Raw genomic sequence first — 27,729 nt, 5'->3', positions numbered from 1 at the left:
AGCTATGACAGAATCTAGTTCGACAGAATTGGTTAGACAAAAATAACAGACAGCTAGATAATAATAAAGTTAATGACAGGTTAAAACCACTATATATTAATCTGCGAAGTACTGCTCAACGCACATACTAAAGTGTGGTAGATTTGACCGCAGTTGAGCAAATAACTCTAGGTGATTTCTCAGCAGTGGAAACTATACACTATTCTCATATGACCTTTACGTTTAAAGTCGTCAAAAAAATTAACTCCCGTCAACTTTCAACTTGCGTACTAAATGCCCGTGTTTGGTGTAAGTTCAAAGCCTGCAAGGTTTTCCGTACAAGGCCTTGGATGGATTGGCGCGAGTTTAGCGATTCATCCATTGTACTGAAGTTGCATCGACGTATATGCATTTCCCGCTACGTTTTTCCTTACCTTCAACGGAAAATTCATAAAACTCTAGAAATCACTGGATGACAACAGTGTCAGCTTCTCGCTAAATTAGTTTTATCTCGTACGATTCAGTAAATGCAGGGATTATTCCATTTAGCAACATTGGGTACCTGTTTTGTGCAGTGTTTCAACCTTCCGCACAGCAGTGCTTCATCACAAAATTATTTTCGATACTTCTTGATATTGACTATGATCAGAAATTGGCTACGACAAATCCTGAATGTGCTTTTACTATACAACATATATCATAGAAGGCTCGGTAAATCAAATAATTCGACAAAATCACTGAACCTCAATTGGGGAGCGAAATCTAAACTTTATGGATGTGAGCGCCATTCCTCAACTACTCCGTAACCAGTCAGTTGTTTGCCTTTATTTTCTTATTTCATGAAATGTAAAAATTTATTTTTCTAAAACCACAGAGCTAAGGATGAAATTGTAATCCAGATAAAAACATTGTATCGCCGTAGACAGCTGTAGCTATCACTTGACATGCGAACGACAAATCGGAGAAAAGAATATTAAATGATGGAAAAAAATGTAACGTTACGTGCAAATGCCATTGGATACTTAGAAAGCCTGTTAACACAAATGCTCTTGCAGTTGGATATAATGCTTTTGAAAAGGCTAATATCAATATCTAAAATGTTACGAACAGGGGGTACGAGGATTTTTACATAGATCAAACGTGAATGCATAGCGAGCTCATATTAAGAAATTGAATAATCTGAAATACCACGAGCTTTATGCTGTACGCAACACATGGAATGTGGTAAATCAATGAAAAATGATCCTACAATCAAGTAATAAAAACTGTTTCTTTATGAGTCCGTGTCATTTTTTAATTCTTTCTCTTCTAAAACTATACGTTTCATCCAATAGCTTTAAATTTGACTCAGGCCTAATTTCAAATTAAAATTCAAGGACCGGTTCGAAAGCAACAATAGTTTACCCAATAAAATAGGCCAAAGTATATCTCTTACAACTAACCTAATTGATGATGACCTCATTTATCTACGCAACTAATTAAACAGACGCGTATATATCTTCATTTTCTTGTTTATTCAGGCTAGGCTGCATTCGTTATTACTTTGAACCAGCTCAATTACCTATTTTAACCTTTGCTAGCACATAAGCTAACAATTAATTCACAAGGCATAGACGTTTTCTTTTGCGTTTATTTGGCATCAATATAAATACAAAAAGCGCAATTGATTTATAATAACGACTTGTACAATTCATCAGGTCGTGCATGTATCCGTAGTAGATACGGGAACACGCATTCCATTCAGCTGTCAGGCTTCTTCAGTTGAGGCTAATCTTCATCCTGACTGAGAACAAATAATGGTTGCACGATGATTGAGGCAATCTTCTGTAACGAAGTATGTAATCGTTTAAAAGCTACACAGCACCAACAAGGAAGACCGGAACACCAGCGAACGCGTAAAAATAAATGCACATTTTGGTACTGAAAAATCATTTACCTTGCTAGATGAAAGGCAACACTAAAGTAGTAATATATATATATATATATATATATAGGACTGTCAAAAAAGCTTTTAAGCTAAAGCTGAAACAAATCTTTTGTATTTCAAAACACTAGTGAAGTAGATACGTGCACTTCAATTAATGACCTTCTGCCATTTTTCTGCTAATATCATAATTCCATCACTGTCGTTTCTAAGCAAAAAGCTGCTAGAAGCGATTCTTGCACCCTTCTACTGAAACTAAATTAACACCATTATCAGAGTTCTGCATAGACCGAAACAGATTACAGTCTGATGATGCAAGATCCGCGCTATTCTGCAGATGTGTTAAAATATGCTATCCAAATTCTCTCAATTTTTGCCTGCTGGCTAAAAATATATGTGATTTGGGATGGTGGCATCGTTATGATGGAAGACGACGCCTTTCCTCTTCGCTAGTTCCGGTAGATTTTTTAAATGGCTTGTTGACAGTAGGGTTTCGATCGTTCTGCCGAGCAGTAACTCATAATGCACGATTCCTTTCCGATTTCACAAAACACATAACATCACCTTTCTTGGGGTTAATCTAGGCCTTGCCACGGATCACTTTTTTACATTAATATTGTATGTATTCTGCATTTTATTATCCGTGATCAATCGCCTTACAATTCGATTTCGTTGCATATTTATAGAGTTTCGCGTGGCATACAAAAATTAAACTTTTTAGAAGCCAAATTCGTTAGAAAATCGCCAAAAAGTGAATATTTAGTTCCGTTTTTCCGTAATAGCTTCATGATTTTTTCTGAAATTCCTCGAATGAAAGCGGCAGATCCATCCTTTGGGCCGTTTCTCCCACTGACACGTCTTTACTATAAACAGCACATATTTCTTTCTCTTGCGCAGAACTTGTGCCTTTTTCGTAAAAAAACCATAATATATATATGAATTTTGTGCAAAACATTCGATCTTAAGGCACTCCAACAACTTCAGCATCGCTACTACTGCTAAATATAGGCTTTCAAGTGACACTGATCCCGGTCCGACGACCGCAACGGCGCAACCGCTTGAAACATGTAACTTAGCAGCCATCTAGGTAGGAAAGCAATCAATAGTTTTTCAACAACGTAATGCAACTGGAACCTTCTAAGAAAATACCATCTGGGTCTCTCTTCTTATGTCTAAACTGCTATCAAATTTAACGACAAATTCGATACCATCGAAGATGCAGTTCGAGCAATCGCTAGCGCCTTATTACATATTTAGATAAAATAATATTAATACGTAACAAATTCTGTAAAAAGCAATATTGTCCAAGTTGTTCGGCAACGTAAATAGAACCATTTCAGAGCTCAGCTCAACGGCAACGCTCGTCAATGAAGGCAACAGCAGAGCAACGCCGACTATAGTGACTATAACGAGAGTATGAGCAACGAACAGTTGATATCCACCCCATAAATATTTGCACCGCAATTGACAGACAGAGCGATCCATGCCGACAGTTCGTCTTCTTTTCTATTTAAAACAACTAATTTTCCTTGAAAACGGCTTGCAGCAAACAGCCAGGGTACATATTCCACCAAGGAAAATATTGCGCGTATGCTGCCCTCGTTTAAACATTCTTCCTTGTTGAAACCGCATCTTTTAAAACAGGATACCAGCAGAAACAGGGGATTCTACTTAGCCAGCATAGCCTTTTCGTTCGTAATGGCATTAACGAATGCAGCGTAGTCCACACTTGGATAGTATTTGAAAAACTCGTAGCGCACCGGTAACATACTGCGCGTTTATCCTTGAAAATATGCTCATCGATGCGGTGGTGAGATGAAAGCCGCTTGGGCATCGGTAAATGGGGACAGCATCATCAGGGTAAAGCAAAACATACGATATTCATATGTAAACTGAACATCGAAAACTGAGACACGGCAACGCTCAGCTGCTTCAAAGGATAATTACAAATGAGGGTCGTTTGCGTTCTCTTGTTAGCGTGGCAATGCTAAACTAGTTTCTATTACCTGTAGGCACTTTAAGCAGAAAACCGTATTATGACGAAGACAATCCGACCTCTTAACGATATTTCTTTGACGGATAGTGTATATGTAAACTTAAGGAGTGGCGTAGCATTTTCAAGGCTCTCTGTTAAAAATGCAAACATAAAGAAACTCGTCAAAGTATTAGACCAGGCTCAATACGAAAACATTTCCAGCGACTGATTTTCTTTTTAGCCAATTTCAGTTTTAAAAGACATGAGGCAACATATGTAAACGCTGTACTTTAGGAGGAAGGGCATATGTTACATCTTTTGGCAAATTACAACAATTGTAATTGTGGACGTAAGCGCTGTCGGCGTTTTTCAGCTGTGACCGAGATTATGTTCCATCCGGGTAGTTGAGTTTGTCAAACTTTACTAGCCGGGTGGAACATACAAACGGAATGGAATAGTGAAAACCCATGGAAGAATGAGCTGCCTTTGTCAACGATCCTCAAGTCGACCTAAAGCGTATGCGCTAACCAATTCTTTTAACTCCCGCTTTTTTTTTTATTTTTATATATTTGACCTTATGTCAGTTGTATCCACGTTATGGCAACAAGGGTAAGTCTACATTCCCAAGCATAGGACCAAGGAATAGCTCGTCTGCTGTTCATACCACAGGTCACATCTCTGGTGGCCGTGAACTCTACACTGAGTAGGCCATGAAGCAACGGCAAAAGACAGCATCTATTTCTCTGATATTTATTAGATCCTACACTGGTTTACAAGTAGACATTGCTCAGTGCTGAGTGAACGTTATCGTAGGACCTAAACTGGACATTGGTACGAAACAACTGGAGAAAGCTGGTCAGCAGCGATCTTCCCCGCTATCTTTGTCCGACCTGGCGGGTTTGTCAAGCGCGACGCAGCTAGAAGCAGGGCGACGAGCTAGGAAAAAGTAAACCACACATTCCGTCTTTTAAGGTTGTTTCCCAATAGTCAGAACGATACATGATGCCAAGAGGAAAACTGAAGGTATCATCCGAGAACACAGCGATAGTTGTATCGATAACGATCACATTTGTTGTCTGTATATTAATGACGGTTCAGCATATCAGCGAAAATACGGTTATCTACTGAATTAAGATAAGAAGCTATATGAAACAAATTACCAAAGAATGGCGATAGGAAAAATTAAACACTCATTTTGGAAAACGGTGCTACGTTACACACTGTTGACATCAGTTATCATAAAGTGTATCTATTACACCTATTCAGAAAACAATATAACACAAATGTGCTTAAATTAACGAATGTCAATACGCTCTCAAAACCTCCAAGGTTTTTGGCGTTTTGTGGATCTAACCCGTACTTCCCTAATCTAGAAATTTACATTTTTCAAATGTGCTGCTATTGGGCAAATGGTGATGATAACAACTTTCAATTAATTTAGAACTATTATTGTTGATATAACAAAATGGTACTCAACACATCACTGCAATAATACAATTATCGATATAGTTACTTCTCAACTCAACACAAATGGATATACTACTGAAGTGACACAGTTTTGGAGGAAACTAAACTGGGCTTGACGAATACGACTGCATTTAAACATCTGCGCAAGCTAATCAGACTTCAAAATGATATACTTCACCCTGTCAACACATATCGTAATTGTCATGAATCAATGGCCTTATCACCAAGTGATAATTATCATTAAATATCATCAATACGAGTAGCTGCTACTGTTAAACTAATTGTAAGCAAACAGGTTGTTAAGAGTTTTTTTTTTCTTACTAGGCTATTGCAAGCAAATCCGGTTGGCTTTAAAATCAAACAACTTTTGAATAACGCGCCCTTGGTAGACAGAATTTTGGTCTCATAAATTACCACTCAGTAGTAAAGTCTTCGTTCCTTAAAAATGACACCGCTGCGAAAATCTATCGAAGGTTGGTGAAGCCATAAGGCAAGGAGGCTTTAAGCGAAAACACATTGCGTGAATAACGCAGACGTTTCAAGAATTGAGATTGGAATACCGAAGATTAGTAACACGCTGACTAGATGGTTATCTACTGAATTAAGATAAGAAGCTATATGAAACAAATTGCCGCAATCGTGGAGGCTTTTCGTAAAAGTCGAGGTTAAAATCTAAGGACACTTTCGGTTAAAACCATCACTTCACATGAAACGTGTTATAGAATTATAACCAAAATACTAAAAATGTAAAAATGAGTCCCCTGGGAATTGACTATAGGTTAGTCATAGGTACGTGTGGTGTGTTAAAAGTATGTACTGTGAGCGAAACTTTATACACAGTCACTGGAGAATAATCAGGCGAGTGAATGGCGTTACCAAATTGAGTCGAGCAGATTCTGATGTAAAATGCTAGTAGAACTTGTAACGGATATCAAGGGCATCTGCTACTGAAATTCGTTAAAAATGAAACAATGCTATCCCAAGTTCCTCAACAGACTAATGAGTCGTTGGTACGACAATCGACAACACGCAGTCTTGTTATTTTATGACAATACCAGACCCTATCTCTATGCCATAATTCATTCCTGAATTGAAGAAATATGCAACTTTAGTTTCAGCTCGCTTGTTCTCTCGATTTAAGTCTGTGATATTACACACCTCTTCCCATGCCTCAAAAACGGGCAGTTGGTGGGTAAGTATACTCTACTGTTGATTTATTTTGACAAGTCATAGATAGAAAAATTACATATAAGAAGGAGAATGATATGTATGAGGATGTCCATAACCTGCCAGAGCGCTGTAAAAACAAGTTTGTAAAAAACAAAGGAGACTATCAGTATCACTAATAAAAAATCATTATGCTAGCCCAATTATTTAAAAAATCATGCAATCTCAAAATCTATCGGATTTGCTTATAACAGCCTAATCGAATCTAAAAAGTGCACTGAATAGGGTTCAATATTTTTTGAACCCTCCATAGAAAGCCAGCCTACAGCTTATCGTTTTACAACAGCTCCTACCGAGTTCTATAATGAGTAACTCTTTATGTTATACTTCTCACTTAAATGAAACTTTTTAACACATTTTGAAGATGAAGCGTCTTGCGAAGAAGTCTGAAAATATCATGTAAACCAATATATATCTTCAAATGACAGTGTAGTCTTCAGCATATGTATAAATATAAGATCTTTTCAATTTCCTCATCACGTAAAAAGTTTTATATTATAAATGTTTTTTGCGCCTAACAGAAATGTCTAGCTAATTCGGACACAAGAGCTTATTTTTACGTTACCGCGATAGGACGTGTAATAGATAGCAGCGAACAAGGGAAAGATTGGCGAAGTATAGAGTTTCATTTTGCCACTTGAAATAAACTTAAGCACAGATATAAAAACAAAACGATTATAACAAACCATGTCACTCGGAAAAGCATTGTTTTCTTTAGTAAGATCTCATTACTTTATATCAGATTATTGCATCTAAAGGGATAGAAAAACGAACAGATTCTCCAAGCTATTTAAAGTGTACCTGTATATCATCCTGCACTACTCATGCAGGTGCGTGCGTTGTACTCTCTGGCTTAATCTTCTTGGCCGTAGGCTCTGTTAAATGCTGCGCGTCCAGGTCCGTTGATACTTCACTATGACCGCTGGGTTCAACGCTACTACTGCCTTGACTTTCTTTATCGTTCTTGTCTTCCCTAGGTTCATTGACGTTGTTTTGCTGATTGGCGTCACTGTTATTAGCATTCGTCCGGTGACGTTTTTTTTTGCCCTGAAGCCTTTTTCGTTTCTCCTCAATTTCATCGGTAGCCGTAGCTCGAGCTTTCGGACCCCAGTTTCTCTCAGGGTTATTCTGATACCTACAATGTTAATGCTTTCATAAGAAATATTCATTCTAGGCGAAGCCTAACATTTAAGCTTAAAGTATTAGCTAACTTGCTTAAAACATTTTATAATTTGATTTGTAAACGTATTTACAACATATAGAAAGGTTGCGCAGGGGCATTTTTAAATTGTTCCCTTATGCCTCAAGTGGGATATTATCACCTAATTAACCTCGATACTTTTCTAATATTACTGTCTCAGAACTCTGGTAGTCAACTTTTCCATGTTAAAATGCCCTATCGCAATAACTATCTTTCCCTCATTTAATCTAACACTAATCCGAGACCTATTCAAAAAAAGTAATTACCTAAGAGACTTGTCCTTCATAGATGGCGCAATTGCGTCTTGCCTTTCGTTGAAATTTACGCTCGTCTTAATGCTATGCGATAAAATGATTTGACGTGTTGCCAATTCGGCTGACTTTACAATCTTCCTCTGTAAAACAGAATTTTTACTTCGCTAATATCATTAATTTCATCGAAAGCCTGAAACATATTATATGACAAGAGGACACGCATCTTACCCTTCAAAAGGAAAAAAAATAACTGAGGCCAGGCCACTGTAAGGCAGCTAATTACCTGAAATCAGTTTGGCAGATCCTATTGAATCGCCATTGTGTAGCTTTGAATGTGTCAGAACGAAGGGGAGGCATAACCGTTCTTTATACAAGTGCATGAAATGCAGTTTAACTGAAGCATATAACAATGTAATTTGTACCGATTTGAATCTATCCTCATTCATCCATCATTGCTGTTTTATTCAAAATCGATCCTTCTGACATAATAGTAATAACTGAATTATTATTTGCGCACATGGCCGTGAGAAATATAAAGATTTATTTGAACACGAATAATGATATGACGTTTGCCTACCGATTTGACCCAATGCCGCATTATGTCCCAAATGACGTAGGAAGGAGCATCGGTCTTCACAGACGTTCGATTTGTGTGTGACGAACTAACTCTGTAACCGGCGTTCATAATTGCGGATCGAAGCTTGATCATGGGCACGGTGTCTGAACGGAGGACCTGTTTGTAAAAGAAAGGTCGTTGTCCAATAAAATCCTCAGAGTTACTGACATTAGTTACGTAAATGTTGCCAAGAACAAAATACTAGTATGCAACAGAAAGTACGTTAAACAAGAACGACAACACAACGCATTGCACTTGAAGCGAGTTCTCAACAAACTTGTTTTAAAGAAGGTCGTTCTGAAAGTACTATCAGTTGTGTGCCAGATATTCTAATGCCCGCGGTTCAGTCTACCGACTATTTTGTTACAACGTAGTCGACTGTGTACACCCCATTTGAGTTGACCTAGTTACAATTCCTTAATCGCTACCCAAAGAGTATCTAACATAATAAATATTTACGTAGGCACCTGAAAAGTTTCCAGTCCAATACAAAAAAAAGTCATTTTTATTATCAAATGCTGCTTTATTTTTCAACATAGTCTTTTTGTAGGTCTATACGCTTCTTCTAGCAGTGCTCCTATCTCTTAAATATATATATATATATATAAATTCTAGTTGGCATCCTCACCTGCAAAAGATGCACTTACAAATGTGATGGCGTTTTCATACGGTGAAAATTAACGTCCCTCGGGCGAGATGCTGAGATTAAAACACAAAAGAAACTCGCTGAAGGCTGGATTTTTTAAATACAGTAACTATTCAGTTAAGTCAGAGGCGGCGCGTTGTCTTGGTAAAACAACGCTTTCTTCTTTCTCAAATGCGATCGTTTTCCCGCAGTCTCTGTTTTTATCTTTCCTACATTTGGTGTATAGTATGCCTCGGTTATGACATTTTCTTTTTCAAGGTAGCCAATTAACACAACTCTATAATTAGTTCAAAAAAATCGTCACTACTTCTCCAGTCGATAGAACAGCCGTTTAACTTTAGCTTTCCAAAATTCCACTGGGACAGGAGATCCTCTATAATTATCGTCCATTCCGGTTTTGGTTTGCCTAGGCAATTTGCCCTCAAAAGCAAGAATTTAATGACGGTTCGGTAAATTTTTTTCATTTTTGCAGAAACACTGACTTCGACTGATACAAACGATTATCAAATAACAACTGGGTGTCCAACATGGCTGAAATTCTCACGAATATTGTTCAACGCGTATACGATTAAGTCGCCAGAATATTTTTGACGATTAACACCATCTTCATGTTGGGGCTGGAAATTTTTCAGGCTACTCTTTTATTAAAGAAAGAGAGATGTGATGACCTATACCTGTGACAACTTTTCTTGAGTATAATGTAACGGCACATCAAGTAGCTCCTCTGAAATGACATTGACGATGCCTTGCATTCGTCGTAGCGTCTGAAATCTTCCTCGTTCGACCGTAGTCCGTCCGATCTTCTGAACTCCGCGATTGCAATCATCCTGGTTATTGCTGATATTACTATTATTGTTATTATTATTGCTGTTTTCCGCAGTGACAACTGAAAGCTTATCAATTTCAGATGCTTGTTCCCGACTCTCAAGTGACCTCCGTTGGGCTTCGAAGTCAGGTAGGTCTGTAACTTCGAGTTGGGTATATGAGCGAAGGCTTTGCTGCAGTCTCAATACGAAATCTCTGCTGTGAATCGGATTAGTCCAAATGGGACCTCCTGCAAAAAAAATGACCATTGCTTACATAAATTGTGTATTAATGAATGGAGATTTGGCTTAGTGTCAAGTCTGACTTACTTTCACTAAGTAATAAAACTACCATACTTCCCTAAACGGAAAAATAACCTGAAAAATTCAGTATCTAAGCGACTTTAGATGAGCAAATCGAATCGCAAGTAAAAATTCGATGAAAAAATGTGTGTATTCAGATAAAGGCAGTCGCTTACCCATAGTAAAAGTGCCTCCACAGTTGTCACAAATAGGACCTACAGGTGGGCCTCGAGAGTTTTTAAAGTGGGTCTTCTGTTCCACTGTAACTTGAGTTCCCATCGGCTGGAAATGAAAATTCTCGCAGCCGTTACAGCAGTATACGATAGCAAGCTTCGACGTTGAGAGTTTTACCTTTTGAGCAGACGCTTCTACCTTCACAAATACTCGAATATAGAAGTCGACTGAAATAGAGACAAGTGGTGTGATGAATCTGAAATGAAAGAGAAAGATCGTAAGATTATGTCGTTCTATCACCGTTGGTCCTTTAGAGATCCTGTTAATAAAATGGCTGCGATCAAAAAACATGGGGCACATTTATGGTTTGAATCTGTAATAGTAGCAAAGGTACTGACGCCCGATTGAAAACGTCGTGAGTGATTGATTTATAAAATTACCTTCCATGGCGATTAGCGGCACTTTCAATACTGCATAGAAGAATTCGCAAAGCCATCTCGTGGCAGAATTTCCCTCGAAGAGAAACGGATCCATACTTTGCACGACATGTTTCAGGAGTGTTCCCGCATAAGATGGCCATGTCGGTAGCTGTCACACAAAGAAGGCCACCATTCTGCACAGCTTGAACTGCCGGGTCTAGAAACTTGGCTGCGCAGCCGTAAGGATCTAAATCTAGTAAAATCAAAATTAAACCAAATGCAGTGGTTAGCTTAGTCGCCGCAAACGCCCGTAAATTGATTGCAGGAAATGAACATATAATTTTTCTTATTTCACATATCCAGGCATAAATGCGCATTTATTTAGCATTTCTAAACAAACCTTGATCGATTTGTTGTAACAGACCCAAGCATATCGTCCGGCTAACTCAAATAAGAGACCTAGACATAATCTCTTTTTCAAGTTAGTACTCATTCCACAGCGCCATAATCGACTTTCTAATGATACCTAATGATAATCTGACCTTTTGATATGTAACCGGGAATTTGAATTATTTTTCAATTAGCGTATCACAAATCCAAGGCAGCTGCTCAGTGAATTACAAAGCTTATTTGAATACCAAAGCCTGGAAGCCGCTGGTGCAAGCCCGCCATGCACAGTTGTGTATCTTATATCAATACAAAAACGTAAATCCGAAGACAGTACTAGGCACTTACCAACGACATCAAAGTACCGACCTTCTGATTTGCATTGATACATATAAAGAACAGCATCACCCATGTTAGGACGAATCTTGTTACCCAAGCCATTTAGTTGCGCGTTCATTCGTATAGACTCGATGGCGTTCTTTGAAATGTCATTGGCCACAATTTCCTTGATGAACTCATCGTCCAGTTCGAGCGCGTAACGAATAGAACGCAATCCAGAAGCTGCAAGTGCTTCAAGTATCGTAGCCCGCTGCTCCCACGATTTTTTCTGCAATCGTATAACAAAAAAGAGATATGCTATTTTGGATGTTTCGAGCCTTCTTCATTTTCAAAAAGCTCTATTTTTATTACGTGTGTTGCCCTAGCAGACTTCTGTACCACTTATATTGACGTTATCATTATATTATTGTTATACACACACACACATATATATATATATATATATATATATATGTTACGTGCCGCATCGATTTTCAATGGTAAAAAACCTTACATTTTGAATAATGAACTCCTTTCGCTCGCGAAGATATTCGTTAATAACAGCAGTACTGAAATTTTAACAATCGAACAGCATTAGAAATGGCCGATATGTTACGGCTTTTGCAACCTCTCATGAAAAACTTCGTAGATTCATTGTTATTATAGGGATATTTAAACTTCGTACTCATTTACGCTGTTACTAATAATTAAACTATCTATTATATAATCCGTTATATTATTATATATTATATATCCGTTAATATTATATAAACAATGGTACTTTGTTCATCATACACATCAAAATATCATATACATTAATATCTAGATCTAAGTAAGGTTGCAGGTCAATGGTCCATGCAGTTAAATGATTCATCAAGTGTCTCATGTAGATACCTGATATCTCTATTAAAACACTGCACTGGATTGTAGAATACTCCTTGGTCTTTTTTAAGGTGCACCTTAGCTGCTCCCTCTGTTAGTTCGAGACCTTCAACACCAGCCGACAGTTCGATTACTCGAAGTTTACCGCGAGCCATCACGTTGGATTTGGTCACGGTGTTCCTGGCCAAAATGTAACTTGAAAGTGTCAGGCGAATCTTCGGACGATCTCCTGTTCTAGCCCAAGTCACAAAATTTCTGCAATAATAATCGAACACTTGGTAATTCCCATTAAGTTGCGCTAAAGTGCAGCCCCTTTTTGAGAGAAGTTTCGAACACAAAAACTTTACGTGACGACATGGGAATCTGTCGGTTAATACCATCTGCCTCTAAATGTCTCAAGCAGAAATTCTGTGTCGTTTATCGTTCAACGATCAGCAGAGGGCTGCTCAGCAACAGGAATCAAAATGTAGCACTCGCACAAACTACGATCATCCATGAACTTCTATATCGTTTAAACTGTTTCATCTATAGCGGTTTCCAACACGCACAATTTTGTCGAAGGGCCGGTGAAAACACCGAGCGCGTATATACTCCTGCTCGGTGAGTCCATAGCTCTGGTAAATGGTAACCCACTATTATGTCTGTTTTGTTGAGCTCGATTTTTTTTTATAAAAAGACGCAATAAATGAACTTTCTCTTTATGGCTATAGGTAATAACTGGTTGTTAGTAACTAACGATTCTATATGCGTCACTCCGAACACGTAAAGACGAAGGTCCTTATCGGCTTCAGATATGGTCATGTTTGTTATAATTGGTAAATGCCAACGTATCGATAACACGTGCGAAAGAAGCAGAATGAGCTAAGTGTGGAAGGTCTTGTAATTTTGTGGTATTATTGTGAAATTTGTTAGAATTGTTTCACGATGAATTTCATTCCAAGTCTTTGCTGGGTGAAACAGGGTGCAGCGATGAACCTGCCTCACAAGGTATTTTATAATGACAATGTTAAGTTCGCCAAAAGTCTATATGTAATCTAAATCATATGAGCTGAGCACCTAAGTAGAATGCACAGTTGTGTATAAAGGCTACGGACTCATAAAAGGATAGTTAGTGACTGTCTTCAATCATACGGGTAGTGCGTTATTAAATGTTGATTCAGGCTAAGTTATCCACATAAGGATCTGTATAATTTCGTTCATCATGTCAATTACTAGTCCAAACTAAAGATTACTCACAGGAAGCAGAACGAGAGATTATTGGTTTATTCCGTTGTCCGGACTGCTTTCCATAGGTACATCTTATAAGCTGCAGAAAGTACATGCTTGGCCTCGTTGGCGTGCAGGGTTTATATGATTCTCTTACGCTGTACAGGAAACAGAAGTATTGCATTAAATAGGACTCTCTGTGGTTACAGGAGAGAATTTTATTAAAGAGTTTACTAATTTAAGCGATTAAATATAATTTAAATATGAAAAGTGGAAGGCAAGACAAAAGTGCCGTAAATTAACTATTAAATCACTGATTTCATTCAGCGTTAGCGATAAGGCAGCTTCCATCATTAAATTGAAAAACACGTTGCTACATTTATTTCCTACTGATCGGTATAAGAGACCTTCGTCACTCAATATTTAGTAATTTAGGCGCATATGATGGTTCTCTAGGTACAAATACGCAAAGACGATTTGAAAAATCTTCTTGGAGAATTTAAAGAGGAAGATGAAGAGGCGAGCGGCGATGAGGCGACAACTGAAGCAGCTGGATGTGAAGGTGACGCTGCACAGCTTGAGAATATCGAAACAAAATATCACATGGATGACTTCGATGACGAAGATGGTGGTGATTTATGTAAGCAAAGATTGTTTCAGCTGAACTTTGTACTTAGTCTAAAATGTGTTTTCTATATTTTGTTATAGGTGCTACAATTAAATTTTTGTGTTTGCAATTCAGTGTGGCATATTTTGTACACATATCGATTGAAGGGAAGTTCAGCAAATAATTTCTGAAGATTTATTAACTACAGAGCATTTACCCTTCAATAATAATTCGTCTTTATTACTATGTAGTTTTTATTCCTAGCGAGTGTTTCGAGCGAAGTAGATAAACAGATTAAGTCCTGTATCCGGTATATCAATATACTATCAACTGATTTTGGGGTGCGGGTGTCATGATATTCATATGTCATACTTGTTAGGTGTTAGCCTTGCTGGCCTGACTTGTTACGCCTCTTCAAAGGACGACCCCCATCTCCGCAATGATGTCGATTCATCAGATTCAGAGGACGAAAAAGACGCTTTTCAAATTCAGGACACCGACAATTTGCTCATTGTTGGTCGAGTTGATGATCAAAGTGCAACAATGGAAGTAAGTGTTAACAACGCTACTTTGTAAGGCTATGTTATAACTACACCTATGTTAAAAAAAAATTCTTTAAATTAGATACCTGTTGAGGTTATGTGCTCGAGTGATGAAGTTGTCGCACTGTAGCTAATTTTGCAATCCTCAACTTTTCCGCAGGTTTACGTGTACAATGAAGACGAGGGCGATCTTTACGTTCACCACGAAGTCATCTTGCCCGCCTATCCGATTACGATGGAATGGCTGAACTTCGATCCATGGGCTGAGAATTGTACCACAGGCAATTACTTGGCTGTAGGTGATATGACACCCGTTATTCGGATTTGGAACCTAGACGTTGTGGACAGTCTAGATCCCATCATGAAACTCGGGAAAAAGGAACAGAAGAAAAAAAAGAACAAACCTAAAGTAAAAGGATATGGCCACAAGGACGCTGTAATTAGTCTTCACTGGAACAGGTAGTTTAAGTAAGAGAGACTAGTTTTCAATTAGCAAAATTAAAGACTACTGCCATTGACATGGAGTATCCGTCATATTTGGCCAAACGGGAGGTCCATACGGAATTTTGTTCAGAATACTGTAATTCCACATTTCAATAGCTAAAACCACTCTTTAGCATAGAATAGGTGTACTGTAGGTTTGCAAAAGTAATGCGTTCTCTAGCTGCGCCTCGCTTCATTTATTTAAACTGTCTAAAAGTGCTCGGGCGGAATTGGCCTCTTCTATTTAAATACAAAGGCTTTTCTGAAAAGCATCCTACGAGTAATAAATGATGTCTAGCGAGTCGTGATATGAAGATATAGCCTACTATGGAACGATGGTAACCTATAAAAAACAGTATTTAGAATATGGTTACTGTCTGGCAATCAGCGTCACAACATCGAAGAGTCATAATCTCGTCTATTATTGTTGACTGTGCGCTGATATGTTTTTACTTTGAAGAGCACAATTCTATAACAGAATAATAGCAGTTCAGATCTTTATTCTTCGTAACGAATACAGCACTTCACATAATCAAGTCAAATTTTTTAGTGCAGAACGCCCTTTGAAACGAACCATTCAGGAATTATTTAGAATTATTAAAATCTGAAATACTTATCTTTTTTTAATTTTTATTGTTTATAGAAGATAGCTAGTCGAATTGAGACAAATGTATTTTAAAAGAACACTCTAGTTATTACATGAGACACAGCACAGAAAGCGACAAATCATGATATTTGTAACCGTTCATCCATAATTTATACTCCACAGTATCATATTATTCAACAGTTGCACACATAACCTTTACTTACTATATATAATAAGTTAAAATTTATATACAGTTAATCTCTAAGAGCTTATATATAAGCTTTTAGAGATTCTAGATTGGTTTTAGTGACAGTATATTATACTAGAATGGAAAGTTTGTTCAACAAAGATGAGAGCATCCACTAGAAGGCAAGAAATTCCACATTGTTTGTACGCTACCTATAATTGTTAGCGCAATTATGGATAATCCGTGTTATGACTCGGTCAATGTAAGAGAATGAAATTTACGTTAATAACTGTTAGTATCTCACATTATTGTGTATTAGCAATTGTTTGCCTATGCGTTTTGTCTAGCCTCCTTCAACTATGAGCTCCCTGAGGCTCGTAAGCTCAGGCTTATAGATGGGCTCATGCAGACCGAAGTTTGGTTTGTAGTACGTTATAGAATACCTGCAAACGAGTCGGTTTTTTGTTCGCTTGTTATGAAATGTAAAGAAGTATAGTCTTCTACTTTAAATTTGTTTTCATAATTAAAAATCGTAAGCGTTTATATAATCTATAAATTCTCTATTTGTGCAGGCTAGAACGTCATATACTTGCGTCTGCCTCAGCAGATAGTACCGTGATGCTGTGGGACCTGAACACAGCGCTTCCAACTGTAACGATGTCCGAACATAAAGATCGTGTACAGACTGTGCGGTTTCATCCATTCGAGGCTCCATCTCTGCTTTCCGGCGGCTCAGATTCGATCATTCGATTGTGGGATGTGCGAGACCCTAACAGGTCATGTCGAACGTGGAAAACTGAAGGCGAAGTGGAGAAAGTTCTTTGGGACCATTTTGCGCCGTTCTACTTCTTTGCAGCCGCCGAACCCGGCCACCTTTTCGGCTTTGACGTGAGAAATGATCGAAAACCAGTTTTTACTGTAGCCGCCCATGAGAAATCTGTCACATGTAAGTATACTTAGCGCAAGGTTGCACATCAATCCTGATAACGAAATGCCTTAGAGTTGCTTGCTGAATCTATCGTTCCGTCTCTCCCATAGGTATGACGCTCTCGAACTTCTGTCCAGGTTTGATGATAACCGGCGGCCAAGATCAGAAAGTGAAGGTCTGGGACGTCGAAAACAAAGCTAGCCCACGTTTTGTGTTAGAAGCCTCGTTAGAAATTGGCGAGCTACTATCGATGGAAGCAAGCGTTGACCAGCCATTTATTGTGGCTATTGGTGGTGATGAAGGCGATGGCGAACAGAACCTGCGAGTTCTAAACCTTCTTAAAAAGTTCCCTGCACAAATGGAGCCATTTAAGGCTAAGAAACTTATGAAGGTTGTTGACACCGTTGAAAATAAGAAGACCAATATTCAAGTAGATGGTAAGTATCTATACAAGGATATTAAGTTATCAAGAAACAGTTATACTAATTTTCACAATTAAGCATGAACTCGTACCGTCTTGATAAATGAGTTTAAACAATATAGGTTAAGAAATGTATAGTATGTTTTCAAAATTAACCCCTAAACAAAGAGTTGATGCCCCATCATAGTAGTAGATATAGATAAGGCCATAAGTGATAACAAAATAAATCGAATCCAAGAAATGAACTAAAATTGCCGAAGGTATGAACTAGGGATTTTAGAATAAATAACCTTCACATAATCTAAATTACTCCCAAACCCATATACGGTAGTTAAGTGGGGCTAGCGTGTTTTAAGAAACATAGAAGCGATTGGACGCGTGCAGTCGATAGGATGGTATCACTTAAGAACGGAGGGAAGTAAAGTTTTTTTAATTTAGTTCTCACTGCAAATTTTCTTCAGAATTCAGCAATTTACTGAGCTACTGAAAGGTATACAACTGCGCATGGGTTGAAAAATACTTGTGAGAATTTCAACTATGTTAGATACTCAGTTGTTATTTAACAGTCGCTTTCCATATTTCCATAAAAATTGAAAAGCATAACGATTAATTTAAAAATACCAAATCGGTTATTTATTTACGGTTACTCCGTACATCGTTTGCCACTGTTTTGACAAAATTAATTTAAACGTGGTTGGATCACTCCAACCTTAACTTGAATGTGTAAGATGACCAAAACTGCAACATTAAAAAGTTTACCAAACGATCCTTAAAATTAGAAAAACATCTCTCTAAAAGATAGAAAGAACGTATAATCATATATTAGCTGATGATTTGAAGGTAAAAGATTAGGGACCATAAACGTATTTTTGAATACTTTCCAGTAACTTATTTTAAATGAGATGAGTTTCGGCATTGATTAACAATTGCTGAGAAAGCGTGGATATACCACTACGGTCCTAAAACGAAGACACAATCAAAACGGTAAACTGCGAAGAATGAATCGGCTTTAAAAAAGGCGAAAGCTGTTACAATGATATGCAAAGTGATGGTATGGCGCTTGTCTTTTGGGATCGTCATGGAGCTGTAGTAATTGTCTATCTTGAAACAGGACAAAAACAAAATAACGTGGTTACACTACATATCATTACTTCATAAGCGAATGTCGGAAATTGTCGAAAAATGGCCGCATTTGGGGAAGATAGTGCTTTTATATCTGGACGACGCACGGCCTAGCATTTCAGCGTTCATGAATTGATATTAATGTTGATTAACTATTTACCGTATTCAACAGATCTGGGCTCCTTAATTTTTTTTAGAAATAAAACAATATTTGACAAGGAGGACGTACTTCTGGTGGCGAACAGAATTTTAGATTAACTCTATATATATGAGTCAATCTAAAAAAAATATACATATTACGTCTTTACTAGCAAAGGTGCACATACGTTGAAATAAATCTTTTGTTTTCAGTCGAGGATGAACCGGATGGGAATGCTAATGGTGATAGCCCCGAAGAAATGGACAACGACTATATGGAATCGTAACTCAAGTTATTTGTCTTTAAGCTTTAAGTTAATGCTTAGAATAGAAATTCGCATGTCTATTCAACCAATGACTATAAGTTTCATTGTCTTTTTTTTGCACTTTTGTGAATTGATCCTTACTGCTTCTACATAAGACTCAACTGTAAATATGAAATAAAGATCGAAGTAAAGTAAGCCATCGCCATACTTCGTGTCAAAATACATGAGTGTTGCTATCTTTATTAAAATGTTGGTCTTTTTAGTTCTATTTACATTATTTTAGCTTGTAGGCTTATTATGCTATTTCATTTATCATGAACTGCGGCTGGGTTTGGATTAAAGTGCTGAAGTTTGATCTTCTGCCTGCACGCTCTCTCCGGGCAAAGTTTCTTCTTTAAACTCCCCTCTGCTGCCGCTTTTATCGCCAGCAGGCACCGATCGAATCTTGTCCCGCATCTCTGGGAACGGATTGGAAGTATCAGCTTCACTACTGGACGGTGTAAGGCCGAGTGATATCTTCAGTTCACAATATTTATCATGAACGAACTCAAGACGCTATGATGTATTTAACAAAACAAATGAAGATGAACTGAGAATTAGAACCCTACCTATAACGAATTCACAATCGTTCTTCAAATTTCCTATTTGTATCGATACTAATAAACACTAGATAACTAAATGCAAATTTGTTGTAAAATAAATCTTACATCTGATTATTTAATCTCAAAGAAAGAGGACTATCGTCCTGTGATCGTACGACCGTAGAATCTATACAGGCTAACAAAAACCTCTCTACAAACCCTGAATAGATCTGTGCTCTGTAGCAGGTTTCTATGTCCGGCGATTCGGTTAGCGAGCTTTAATTTGCGGTGTGTCAGCTGCTGAGGATCGAGCATGTACGACTTGAAAGCGTATGGTCGAAGCGAATGCACAAAATGGAATGCTGATTCGGTCTGTAACCGCCTGATTGCAAAGACCAGGTCTAGGTGATTATCTTGCTGACACACATCGGCGAATGATTCAAGTCGCTCAAGGTCACTGAGTCGTACACGCATCTGTGAAAATGAGCACACTTCAATAATAATAATGATTGTAATAATAAAAATAATACTGGGAAATTTATAACATTGAACTGACCGGGGTTCGCGGTCTACATATCTGGCAGAAATATGTCGCAAACAGCATGTAGACGATGAATGCCTTGTCGGTGAACGAGTCGGTATCCTCCAGTTCCCGGATCAGCACCTCATATACGTCCTCAACAAACACACGGGCTGATAGCTCGTTGCCAAAACTAAACAATCAACATTCGTTCTGCTTTATCTTTCATGCTCAATGTTTTGCTAGTAAAAAGGCAATTACTATGTCAACATTAACTTCATACATTAAATGCATAGACAAGCATCACGAACCATTAAATCGAATTGATTTTTACCAAGTACTATATAAATCATAGAACCTACATTAGAAAGCTAGTTCTTGTACGCTGCGACTACAGGAGCGCACAATTGACCGCCACAATAGATGATCTTTTAAACATGAGGTACATGACAGTCTTGTGACTACACACGGTGCGATTATGCTTATTAACAAATTGTAAAAACTCACGTACCCCTGAAAGAGTTTAGTGGCTTTTAGCGTCCTGAACACTGTGGCAAAATGTTCAAATCGAACACTGTTGGTTGCATGAAATGCAAAGCGGATTCGATTCAAATCTTTGACCAACGAATCAATTTGAAGATTTGCCACTGTCGACAAGTAAACCCTTTGTTGCTCCTCTAATCGTTGCACAGCTTCTGGTGACGTTGTGCCATCTCCTAACGCAAAGGAACTTGCTGCCATTTCATTTGTTCCTGTGTGGTAACCCAATGTATTATATTAAACACAGTTCAAGCTCATGATGTTGCTTCACTTCTATGCACTTTTATTCCAAGCAAAGACCAAAGCAAGAGATTGTTCTGATCTACAAGATAATGAACGAATGCGGAAGTAATGTCTCCTGCCATGTTGAACAAAGGATCGTTCTCTTGTAAAACAGAACGACTTTTGTCTCACTGCTTTCACCGATTTACAATCGCCTACGTGTAAACATCCAAGGCAGGTTGTTAAACGATTTTCAATAAATAAAGACTAAGCATAATTTCTGAAAATATAACTAATATCTTTATTCAAAGTAAAGTATCACATACGTTGGATTCGTTTATACAATGTACGTTCACAAAGTTAGGTAAACTATGACAAACGGACGTCCATAGAAAAACGGAGGGAAGAACATTAGACTAACAGTTGTGATTCCTATATGTACATAAATCAAAATAAACCTATTTACAACATGATAACAGAGTTTACGAGGTTTTGCATCTTTACTAAGAGCCCGTGAATTCGCTGTGGCGTGTCTTCCGCTTGGGGTTTCATGTGCAAAAAATTGTTCATCTTTTCTGTTAATACTCGCAATTCTTCCGCAAATTTCGCTGTTTGATCAGTTGCACTTTTTGTCTCATCGAGTATTCGGCGATACCCCATAGCCGTGCATGTTATTGGAAGGTTAGGTTTGGTCACAAGACTAGCATTTACCTCGTGATTTAAATGGGTGGGACTACCCAGAACGGAAATTTTCCCCGAAGGACTTTCTCGTACGAATAGATGCGCTGTACAATAGTCACTTGTTGCTCGGGTAAAGACTTTGCGTGTTTTTCGTCCATTTGCTTGGCCGTCCCTATTACAGTTATACATTTTGGTTCGAGTACCATCCCGCAGAACCTTCGCACTGTGCGACGCGAAACTAGTTTGATATGTCATCTTTACTTCTTCAAACCATCGGCTAAAGCTTTTCGAGTCATCGAAGCTCATGTTAAAGATGACCACCTCTTCTTGTTCATGGTCTTTGGCAAGATGAAACAAGAGGTCGATTCGTTTTGGAAAATGACGCAAGCAAAATGGACACTTTCCGATGAGATCGCCCTTCGGCTTTACAGGCGTGACAAGTAAGTTATGCGTAGTTTTGATGTGACGAACTAGGTAAGGGCGCTTAGCGAATTGTTGTCCGCATGTAGGACAGCTAAAAACGCTGCATTCGTTGGAGAGCGGGACGGTTACGCCAGCTGCCGTTTGATCCGGCGCTTGATAGTCCTCCACGGACTCCTTGCACAGCACGACATAAACAGCGGGCTCATCCATATCTGTTAATTGAAAATGACTCCTCATAATTCGTCTAGTTCTGCTCGTGACTCGTTTTCATTTACTTTTATTTTAAAAGTGAAAAGGATCACCCCAACCCTGCTTTAATATCTTGGTTTATATCAGATCAAGTGTCGCTGCGATGAAAGGTTACGACGGTGAGTTGATCGTGAGACGAGCAATTTCAAGTTGAGAAGTATGCTCCTGCAGAAGTCGCATGTCGTTTGTTAACCATCATTACAGCAGGGAAACACGCGCAGTTTTTTAGTTTCATGTGTTCCTTATATTTTACGTAATTGATTAAACCATATCTTTTTCTTTAATGTTGTATATAGGCAGTCTATTGCAGTGGAAGCCTAGTGTAACAGTAATGAGCAATAGTTAATAATTCCATAACGTTGCTTGAACATTTTCAAGATATAAATAATGAAGTATATGTTTAGCTTCGATCACATCTGCTTCACGCAAGAGCTAGCAATAAAATCTGCCAGATGGCGTTGCAAACTTGTGAACACAATTTGTCTATTTAAATATCTAACTGTAAATATATAATATATAATTAATATATAAAGCAAGAACAAAGGGAATCACATTTTTCTACATTTTTAAAGCTTTCGAATATCCCTTTAAAAATGAACAAGTTCTGATTAATAAGCATCTAGCTTCAAAGTTGATATACATCGCACGTTAGATCACAAAACAACGTTAACACCGTGTATTTTTTTCTATGCGCCTCACTAATTTACGGAACAGGGTTGAATGCAACATATAGAAAATCGAGCCTGCACTTTTTTACCATTTGGCGAACCATAATGTAGTAATGATAACACAGGTACTGAACAGTGATTCGAACGGTCGTCTTCGATGTGCGGAACATGTTATTATCTTGATTTTGACATCTATATCTTCGGTGTAATTGTTAGAAGACCACAAACACTAAAACGGCCATGATATGTAATTGTAGACCTGTGCTATAGCGTTTGCCGAATTTCTCCGTTTGCAAAAAAAAAATACAAGCTTTGCATTTTACGCCTGGTGCGCTCCTCGAGACACATGCAAACTATTACCAGTAACTAGTTTCAAAACAGCTGTAAATATATTTGTAGCTGTCATGAAATCGGATTTGCCCGATTCTATAAACACGTACTATATGCACGTATCGGTGAATATTACTGAAGCATCATGAAGGTTCCTAGTTAAGTTAAACTAAAGTGTTATCAACAATAACCCCGGTGCGTCTATGATCATTTTCTTACGTACATACGCCGTTATGACACAACTACTGCTAGGGACGTATGAATCTGTTCCTTTTCTAACTTACCGATAGATAGATTTGCACTCGATTTTGAGACACAGCTGGAAACGCATAAATATGAAACTCGCAAATTTCTTTTTTGAGTTCGAGGCAGTAGCTCGCAAAGGATCGTAACACCTTCGGTTATTATACCATTTCGACTCACAAACAAAGCAGACGACAAACTTGTCATAACAGAACATCTGTGCGGTACAGCATATTAGTGAGCCTTCTTTTGAGACAGTTTGCCGATATTGAACGTCCCTTTAAATAATATTTGTGTACTCGAAATACACAAGGTAAAAAAATAATAGCTTGTTTGTCCTTGTTCTGTTATAAACTTAGAGCAGGCTTTTTAGCTAAGACTTATCGCTATTTGTGCCTATCTAGCTTGAGCTGTCGTTAAAATTACATTCTGTGATATATTAAACAAGTGGATGTACTATGACGAATTAACTGCAACGAAAAATAGTTTTAGTCCAAACAACGGCAACTAAATAACGTTGACCTTTTTGGTTCATACTAATGGTCAGCCGTCCTAAGCAAGGCCTAAATACCGGACGTAAGATCTGAGACACTGAATCGTTTTGAAATCCTGGCGAAAAGTTTGGAAATTTTAGGTACGTATTTTTCTACGTTATTTTTCTATATAAAATTTCTATTTCAGTCATTTACTGAGTAGTCATGTCATAAACAGTTGGTTCTACGTATTCTCTATGATACAACGGATGTTAGCAAATAAAACCTTTGATCTTTTTTTTTCATAAGGGTTCGCAAAGAATTTTCACTGCTTGCCGGCAAAATCTTTGCTAGCTCACTGCACGCACCCGTGGCACACGTGAAAGTGAATTGCCAAGAATGCATAGTAGTCCTTTATTCTCTATTATTAGAAAAAGCTAATACAATACTTGGATTCATTAAATTAATATAAATAAATTAAATGGAAATTTGAATAAGGTGCTCTGCGAAAATATACCTTTATTGAATTTGAGCTTAGACCTGAAACACGCTTATGTCATTATGTTCATTGGTCAGCAGTGTTAGTTTAATGATTTTTAATGCTGGGTGTTAAAGAAATCTGTTTCTTTGCATGGCAGCAAATTTTATTCTATTCTCTCCTGGATTAAACTAACTAGGCTTGATTCAACTTGCTTTGTTATTAGCACTTGACCCAGTATGTCTCAAGTATACATAATGGAAATGAGTCCAGGAAAAACTGAAGAGGAAATGTGCCGTGAGAAATGCTTCACGGTCGAACGAGGCACTACAGTTGGTCAGCTAAGAACTCTTATTGGAGACACGTTCGGCAGACATCTCGACCATTTCCAGCTCATCTACGCAGGTAACTTTTTAGTTTTTTATTTTATAATACCTTCTTTATTTGGTAGCGATCAGCCAGTGATGCACATCTAAAAATGAAGATTAAATCTAAAAATGGTGTAGTCTTTTTGTGGCACTGTGACATCAGTTTGAGGCATTATACCTCGGTGCGGCGACCCGTATATACAGTACCGTTAAGTGATATATAAGGCTGTTTTTTCGAGATACGCAAGAAGAGTTCCGTTGATTTCTTAACACGCTAGTACATACAACGATCGGCTGAATTTCTGACTGGCTTACGTAACCTTTTTATTTATTCGAAAAAGTTAGTTTCGAAAAAAGAAATTAACTGCTAGCATTTTGTTAATAATTATGGTAACTATTCATTATCGTTTTGGTCTTTATGCAGGAAAAATTCTAAATGATTCTATAAGCTTAGAAGCGGCAGGCGTGAAAAAAGATTCAACAGTACTCCTTTACCCCAAGATCGAAACTACCAGGCCATCACCGAGTACTGGAGGTGATCCACAAAAGAATAAGGATAATATAGTCGCATGTGTAAAAGAACTAGTAAAAATGAGAGCCTTACACGCCATAGGTAAGCCACCTTTAATGAATCAACGTCGTCAAGCAAGAAGTGTCTTCTTTATTCACAAAATCATGTGAATTAAGTACATTTCTTAGGCGATAATCGAAGTTTGGCTTGTGAGAATTATCGTCTTGTTTCCTACGTAATCGAGCACATTTTCTGGGCAAATTTTGGTATATTCGTCATGCATTAGAGAGGTGTTTATTATATTATAATTTACATTTGTGTACCGTAACAGGGAAAGTCGATATACAGATGCAGGTGCTACGTTCTATGCCCCACCTCGAGTGTTCTACAATCGCGCTTTTGCAAAGTGAGCGGCTTCTCAAGAAGTGGGTTATTGACAAAAACCAGGTAGTATTAGACAGAATTGCCCAAGAGCATCCCTATCTCGGAGACGCTTTGAAAAAGGCGATGTTGTGCGTTATGTCGCAAGGTGTACCGGCACCAAAGCAGTCTGGCAACGCGTACTCGGTTGATGCTCTCAGCGAAGACTCGAGCGATGATGAAATGCAGGGTTATCAACAACAAGTGCCGAGGCCAGGTAAATGGACACTTAACCTACATTTCCTCTACTTACTAAATGCGCCGTTGCTGCTACCACTATGAGAAAAATCAGTTGCGATCTTATGACGGGAACTTGTTTAACAGAATAGATCGAATATCGATAACGAATCTTCCGCCATATTCAAAACGGAATATTATTTGCCCGCTTATTAGCATTCCATCTTACTGATTGATCTATCCCTTTCCCCAGACATTCAATTATATTTTAAATATACTACTAGATATAGATAAATTACAATAAAGAATACCAATTGTTAATTGAAAGCTTACTAATGCATCAATAATGCAATAAATCTTATATTAACCAAACATTATTAGTACTATAGTTAATAATAAATGGCTGGTAAGTCAAGTAAGCAACACTTATTCAATTTTTTTTTTATTCGGTTGCGCTATGTTTGTTTGGTGCAGGTGGATCGCGGTCGCAGTCCAGTGGTGTTAGAACCCCAGATCAGCAGACGGGCCGCTTAACTATCACCGACGAAATGCTGCAAGCTGCTCTTCAAACGACCTATTCAGAAAATCACGTAGCATCTCAAGCTTTTAGCTCCCAATTAGCCATCATGCGTGAGATGGGTCTAACTGATGAACGAGCATGTGTACGAGCCCTTGTCAGAACGGGCGGTGACGTCGATATGGCCGTTGACTTGCTTCTCAACGAATGAGAACGGGCGGTGACATCGATGTGGCCGTTGATTTGCTTCTCAACGAATGACTGAGCAAAACCGCCAAAATAAAACACCGGATGTCGGCAGTCCTAACCGGACTTCTCTACGGAGATCACCTCGTACAAAATCTGCTCAAAAAAAGTTTTCTAAGCCTTTAGTCTTGTCTAGGCGCCGTACAAAATGTACCACGCACTTTTTAGATTTTTTGATCAAAAAACAACTCCCGGTTTTTTTTTCCATGTACATATATTGCATCCATCGTGTTCTGCTAACATTTGTTTTCTGTATCTATTTATGACTTATGGTCCTTCAAGGGTCAGTAGTAATAATTGCATAGAGCGAAATAATTGAATCCTAATGAACGCCGGAGATAATAATTTTCAAAATAAACATTTTATCACACATACTCCCACACGCATATGTGGGAGCCTGTTTCTCCAAATTTTTACCATGCTAAACAATATAATACTGCACAATTTATCTGAACAATATAATAACTTATAAATTCACTAAAAGGTTCTTCACAACATTTTCAAGTTAGTAAAGACGCTACGTCAGTGATTTTGAATATTTTGTAACAAGTAAGCGTATTTAATGAGCGTCGATATTTGAAAGTATCGACGCAGAGTGTATATAGAGTGCGCAATAATAAAGCTGTTGCTCTAATTATAAATGAAGGAGAAGTAAAAAGAGCAAAATTACCAAATATGTATTTCTTTCTGACATAGGTGATTAAAAAAAGGATTTCGTCAGCGGAAATGACTACTAGGTGGGAATTTATATGATTATCTAACCACTCTGCTACTCATTATTACAACGTCTAGGTAGCTTAGATTCGCGTCGTTGGTTAGCTTTTATTATCATTGCTAGTGGGTACAACATTTATATTTTTCGTCAGCTCTTCTGGCCCCAAAAATGCCTATACACGTCATGCATACACTATAAACTTAATAAAAATTGTCGTATCGCTCGACGTATGTATTCCAGATACAACATTTATTCCTTATATATAATAAACCTTATATATAATAAAGATGAAATTCATAAGCACAT

The 27,729-nt window shown here is 37.9% G+C and overlaps 4 protein-coding genes across 11 annotated transcripts; 2 read left to right on the top strand and 2 right to left on the bottom strand.

Annotated features, from left to right (window-relative positions):
- Nucleotides 1–1,591: 1,591 nt before the first annotated feature.
- Nucleotides 1,592–15,158, bottom strand: Trm1 (tRNA methyltransferase 1). 6 transcript variants are annotated; one of them, XM_022805429.2, is made up of 12 exons: nucleotides 15,017–15,158; nucleotides 13,812–13,939; nucleotides 12,588–12,830; nucleotides 12,208–12,262; nucleotides 11,724–11,982; nucleotides 11,010–11,241; nucleotides 10,572–10,825; nucleotides 9,964–10,343; nucleotides 8,605–8,760; nucleotides 8,040–8,167; nucleotides 7,374–7,707; nucleotides 1,592–1,803 (listed from the first exon to the last, which is right to left on the bottom strand). In XM_022805429.2, exons 3-11 carry the CDS (start codon nucleotides 12,728–12,730, stop codon nucleotides 7,395–7,397), a joined length of 1,920 nt encoding a protein of 639 aa, XP_022661164.1. In that variant the 5' UTR covers nucleotides 12,731–12,830; nucleotides 13,812–13,939; nucleotides 15,017–15,158; the 3' UTR covers nucleotides 1,592–1,803; nucleotides 7,374–7,394. The 6 variants fall into 6 exon arrangements, with proteins under 6 accessions (XP_022661164.1, XP_086842156.1, XP_086842155.1 ...); XM_086986030.1 differs by lacking the exon at nucleotides 15,017–15,158 and having other exon boundaries at nucleotides 13,812–13,944; XM_086986029.1 differs by lacking the exons at nucleotides 13,812–13,939; nucleotides 15,017–15,158 and adding an exon at nucleotides 13,312–13,391.
- On the top strand, nucleotides 13,398–19,285 carry nclb (PWP1 homolog no child left behind). Its single transcript, XM_022805435.2, has 7 exons — nucleotides 13,398–13,562; nucleotides 14,238–14,421; nucleotides 14,768–14,937; nucleotides 15,091–15,389; nucleotides 16,759–17,132; nucleotides 17,225–17,551; nucleotides 19,009–19,285. Exons 1-7 carry the CDS (start codon nucleotides 13,500–13,502, stop codon nucleotides 19,080–19,082), a joined length of 1,491 nt encoding a protein of 496 aa, XP_022661170.1. The 5' UTR covers nucleotides 13,398–13,499; the 3' UTR covers nucleotides 19,083–19,285.
- Nucleotides 19,270–23,725, bottom strand: LOC111250342 (snRNA-activating protein complex subunit 1-like). Of its 2 annotated transcripts, XM_022805437.2 has the most exons (5): nucleotides 23,560–23,725; nucleotides 20,674–20,914; nucleotides 20,199–20,355; nucleotides 19,862–20,116; nucleotides 19,270–19,616 (listed from the first exon to the last, which is right to left on the bottom strand). In XM_022805437.2, the coding sequence occupies exons 1-5, from the start codon at nucleotides 23,723–23,725 to the stop codon at nucleotides 19,398–19,400; spliced, it is 1,038 nt and encodes a 345-aa protein (XP_022661172.1). In that variant the 3' UTR covers nucleotides 19,270–19,397. The 2 variants fall into 2 exon arrangements, with proteins under 2 accessions (XP_022661172.1, XP_022661173.1); XM_022805438.2 differs by lacking the exons at nucleotides 19,270–19,616; nucleotides 19,862–20,116; nucleotides 20,199–20,355; nucleotides 20,674–20,914 and adding an exon at nucleotides 21,202–22,240.
- Nucleotides 23,726–24,708: 983 nt separating this feature from the next.
- On the top strand, nucleotides 24,709–27,382 carry LOC111250343 (uncharacterized). Of its 2 annotated transcripts, none has more exons than XM_022805443.2 (4): nucleotides 24,709–24,874; nucleotides 25,262–25,372; nucleotides 25,680–25,985; nucleotides 26,420–27,382. In XM_022805443.2, exons 1-4 carry the CDS (start codon nucleotides 24,709–24,711, stop codon nucleotides 26,671–26,673), a joined length of 837 nt encoding a protein of 278 aa, XP_022661178.1. In that variant the 3' UTR covers nucleotides 26,674–27,382. The 2 variants fall into 2 exon arrangements, with proteins under 2 accessions (XP_022661178.1, XP_022661176.1); XM_022805441.2 differs by having other exon boundaries at nucleotides 25,262–25,450.
- The last annotated feature ends 347 nt before the right edge of the window (nucleotides 27,383–27,729 follow it).

Source organism: Varroa destructor, unplaced genomic scaffold, assembly GCF_002443255.2.
Source record: "Varroa destructor unplaced genomic scaffold, Vdes_3.0 BEIS01000004.1, whole genome shotgun sequence".
NCBI lineage: Eukaryota > Metazoa > Arthropoda > Arachnida > Mesostigmata > Varroidae > Varroa > Varroa destructor.
Note: the sequence above shows the minus strand (reverse complement) of the source record. Positions and strands in the feature narration are given on the sequence as shown.

Bases quoted from the DNA above. Each gene is read 5' to 3' on its own strand.
- LOC111250343 (XM_022805441.2), top strand. From the start codon at position 24,709: ATGTCTCAAGTATACATAATGGAAATGAGTCCAGGAAAAACTGAAGAG. The intron at 24,875-25,261 runs GTAACTTTTTAG...GTCTTTATGCAG, and splicing joins TTTCCAGCTCATCTACGCAG to GAAAAATTCTAAATGATTCT. The intron at 25,986-26,419 runs GTAAATGGACAC...TGTTTGGTGCAG, and splicing joins ACAACAAGTGCCGAGGCCAG to GTGGATCGCGGTCGCAGTCC.
- nclb (XM_022805435.2), top strand. From the start codon at position 13,500: ATGAATTTCATTCCAAGTCTTTGCTGGGTGAAACAGGGTGCAGCGATG. The intron at 13,563-14,237 runs GTATTTTATAAT...ATGGTTCTCTAG, and splicing joins CGATGAACCTGCCTCACAAG to GTACAAATACGCAAAGACGA. The intron at 14,938-15,090 runs GTAAGTGTTAAC...ACTTTTCCGCAG, and splicing joins ATCAAAGTGCAACAATGGAA to GTTTACGTGTACAATGAAGA.
- LOC111250342 (XM_022805437.2), bottom strand. From the start codon at position 23,725: ATGACAAGTTTGTCGTCTGCTTTGTTTGTGAGTCGAAATGGTATAATA. The intron at 20,915-23,559 runs GTAAGTTAGAAA...GTTACCACACAG, and splicing joins GAGTGCAAATCTATCTATCG to GAACAAATGAAATGGCAGCA. The intron at 20,117-20,198 runs GTCAGTTCAATG...TCATTTTCACAG, and splicing joins TATGTAGACCGCGAACCCCG to ATGCGTGTACGACTCAGTGA.
- Trm1 (XM_022805427.2), bottom strand. From the start codon at position 12,955: ATGGTATTAACCGACAGATTCCCATGTCGTCACGTAAAGTTTTTGTGT. The intron at 11,983-12,207 runs GTAAGGTTTTTT...ATACGATTGCAG, and splicing joins AGGAGTTCATTATTCAAAAT to AAAAAATCGTGGGAGCAGCG. The intron at 10,344-10,571 runs GTAAGCGACTGC...TTTTTTTTGCAG, and splicing joins TGGAGGCACTTTTACTATGG to GAGGTCCCATTTGGACTAAT.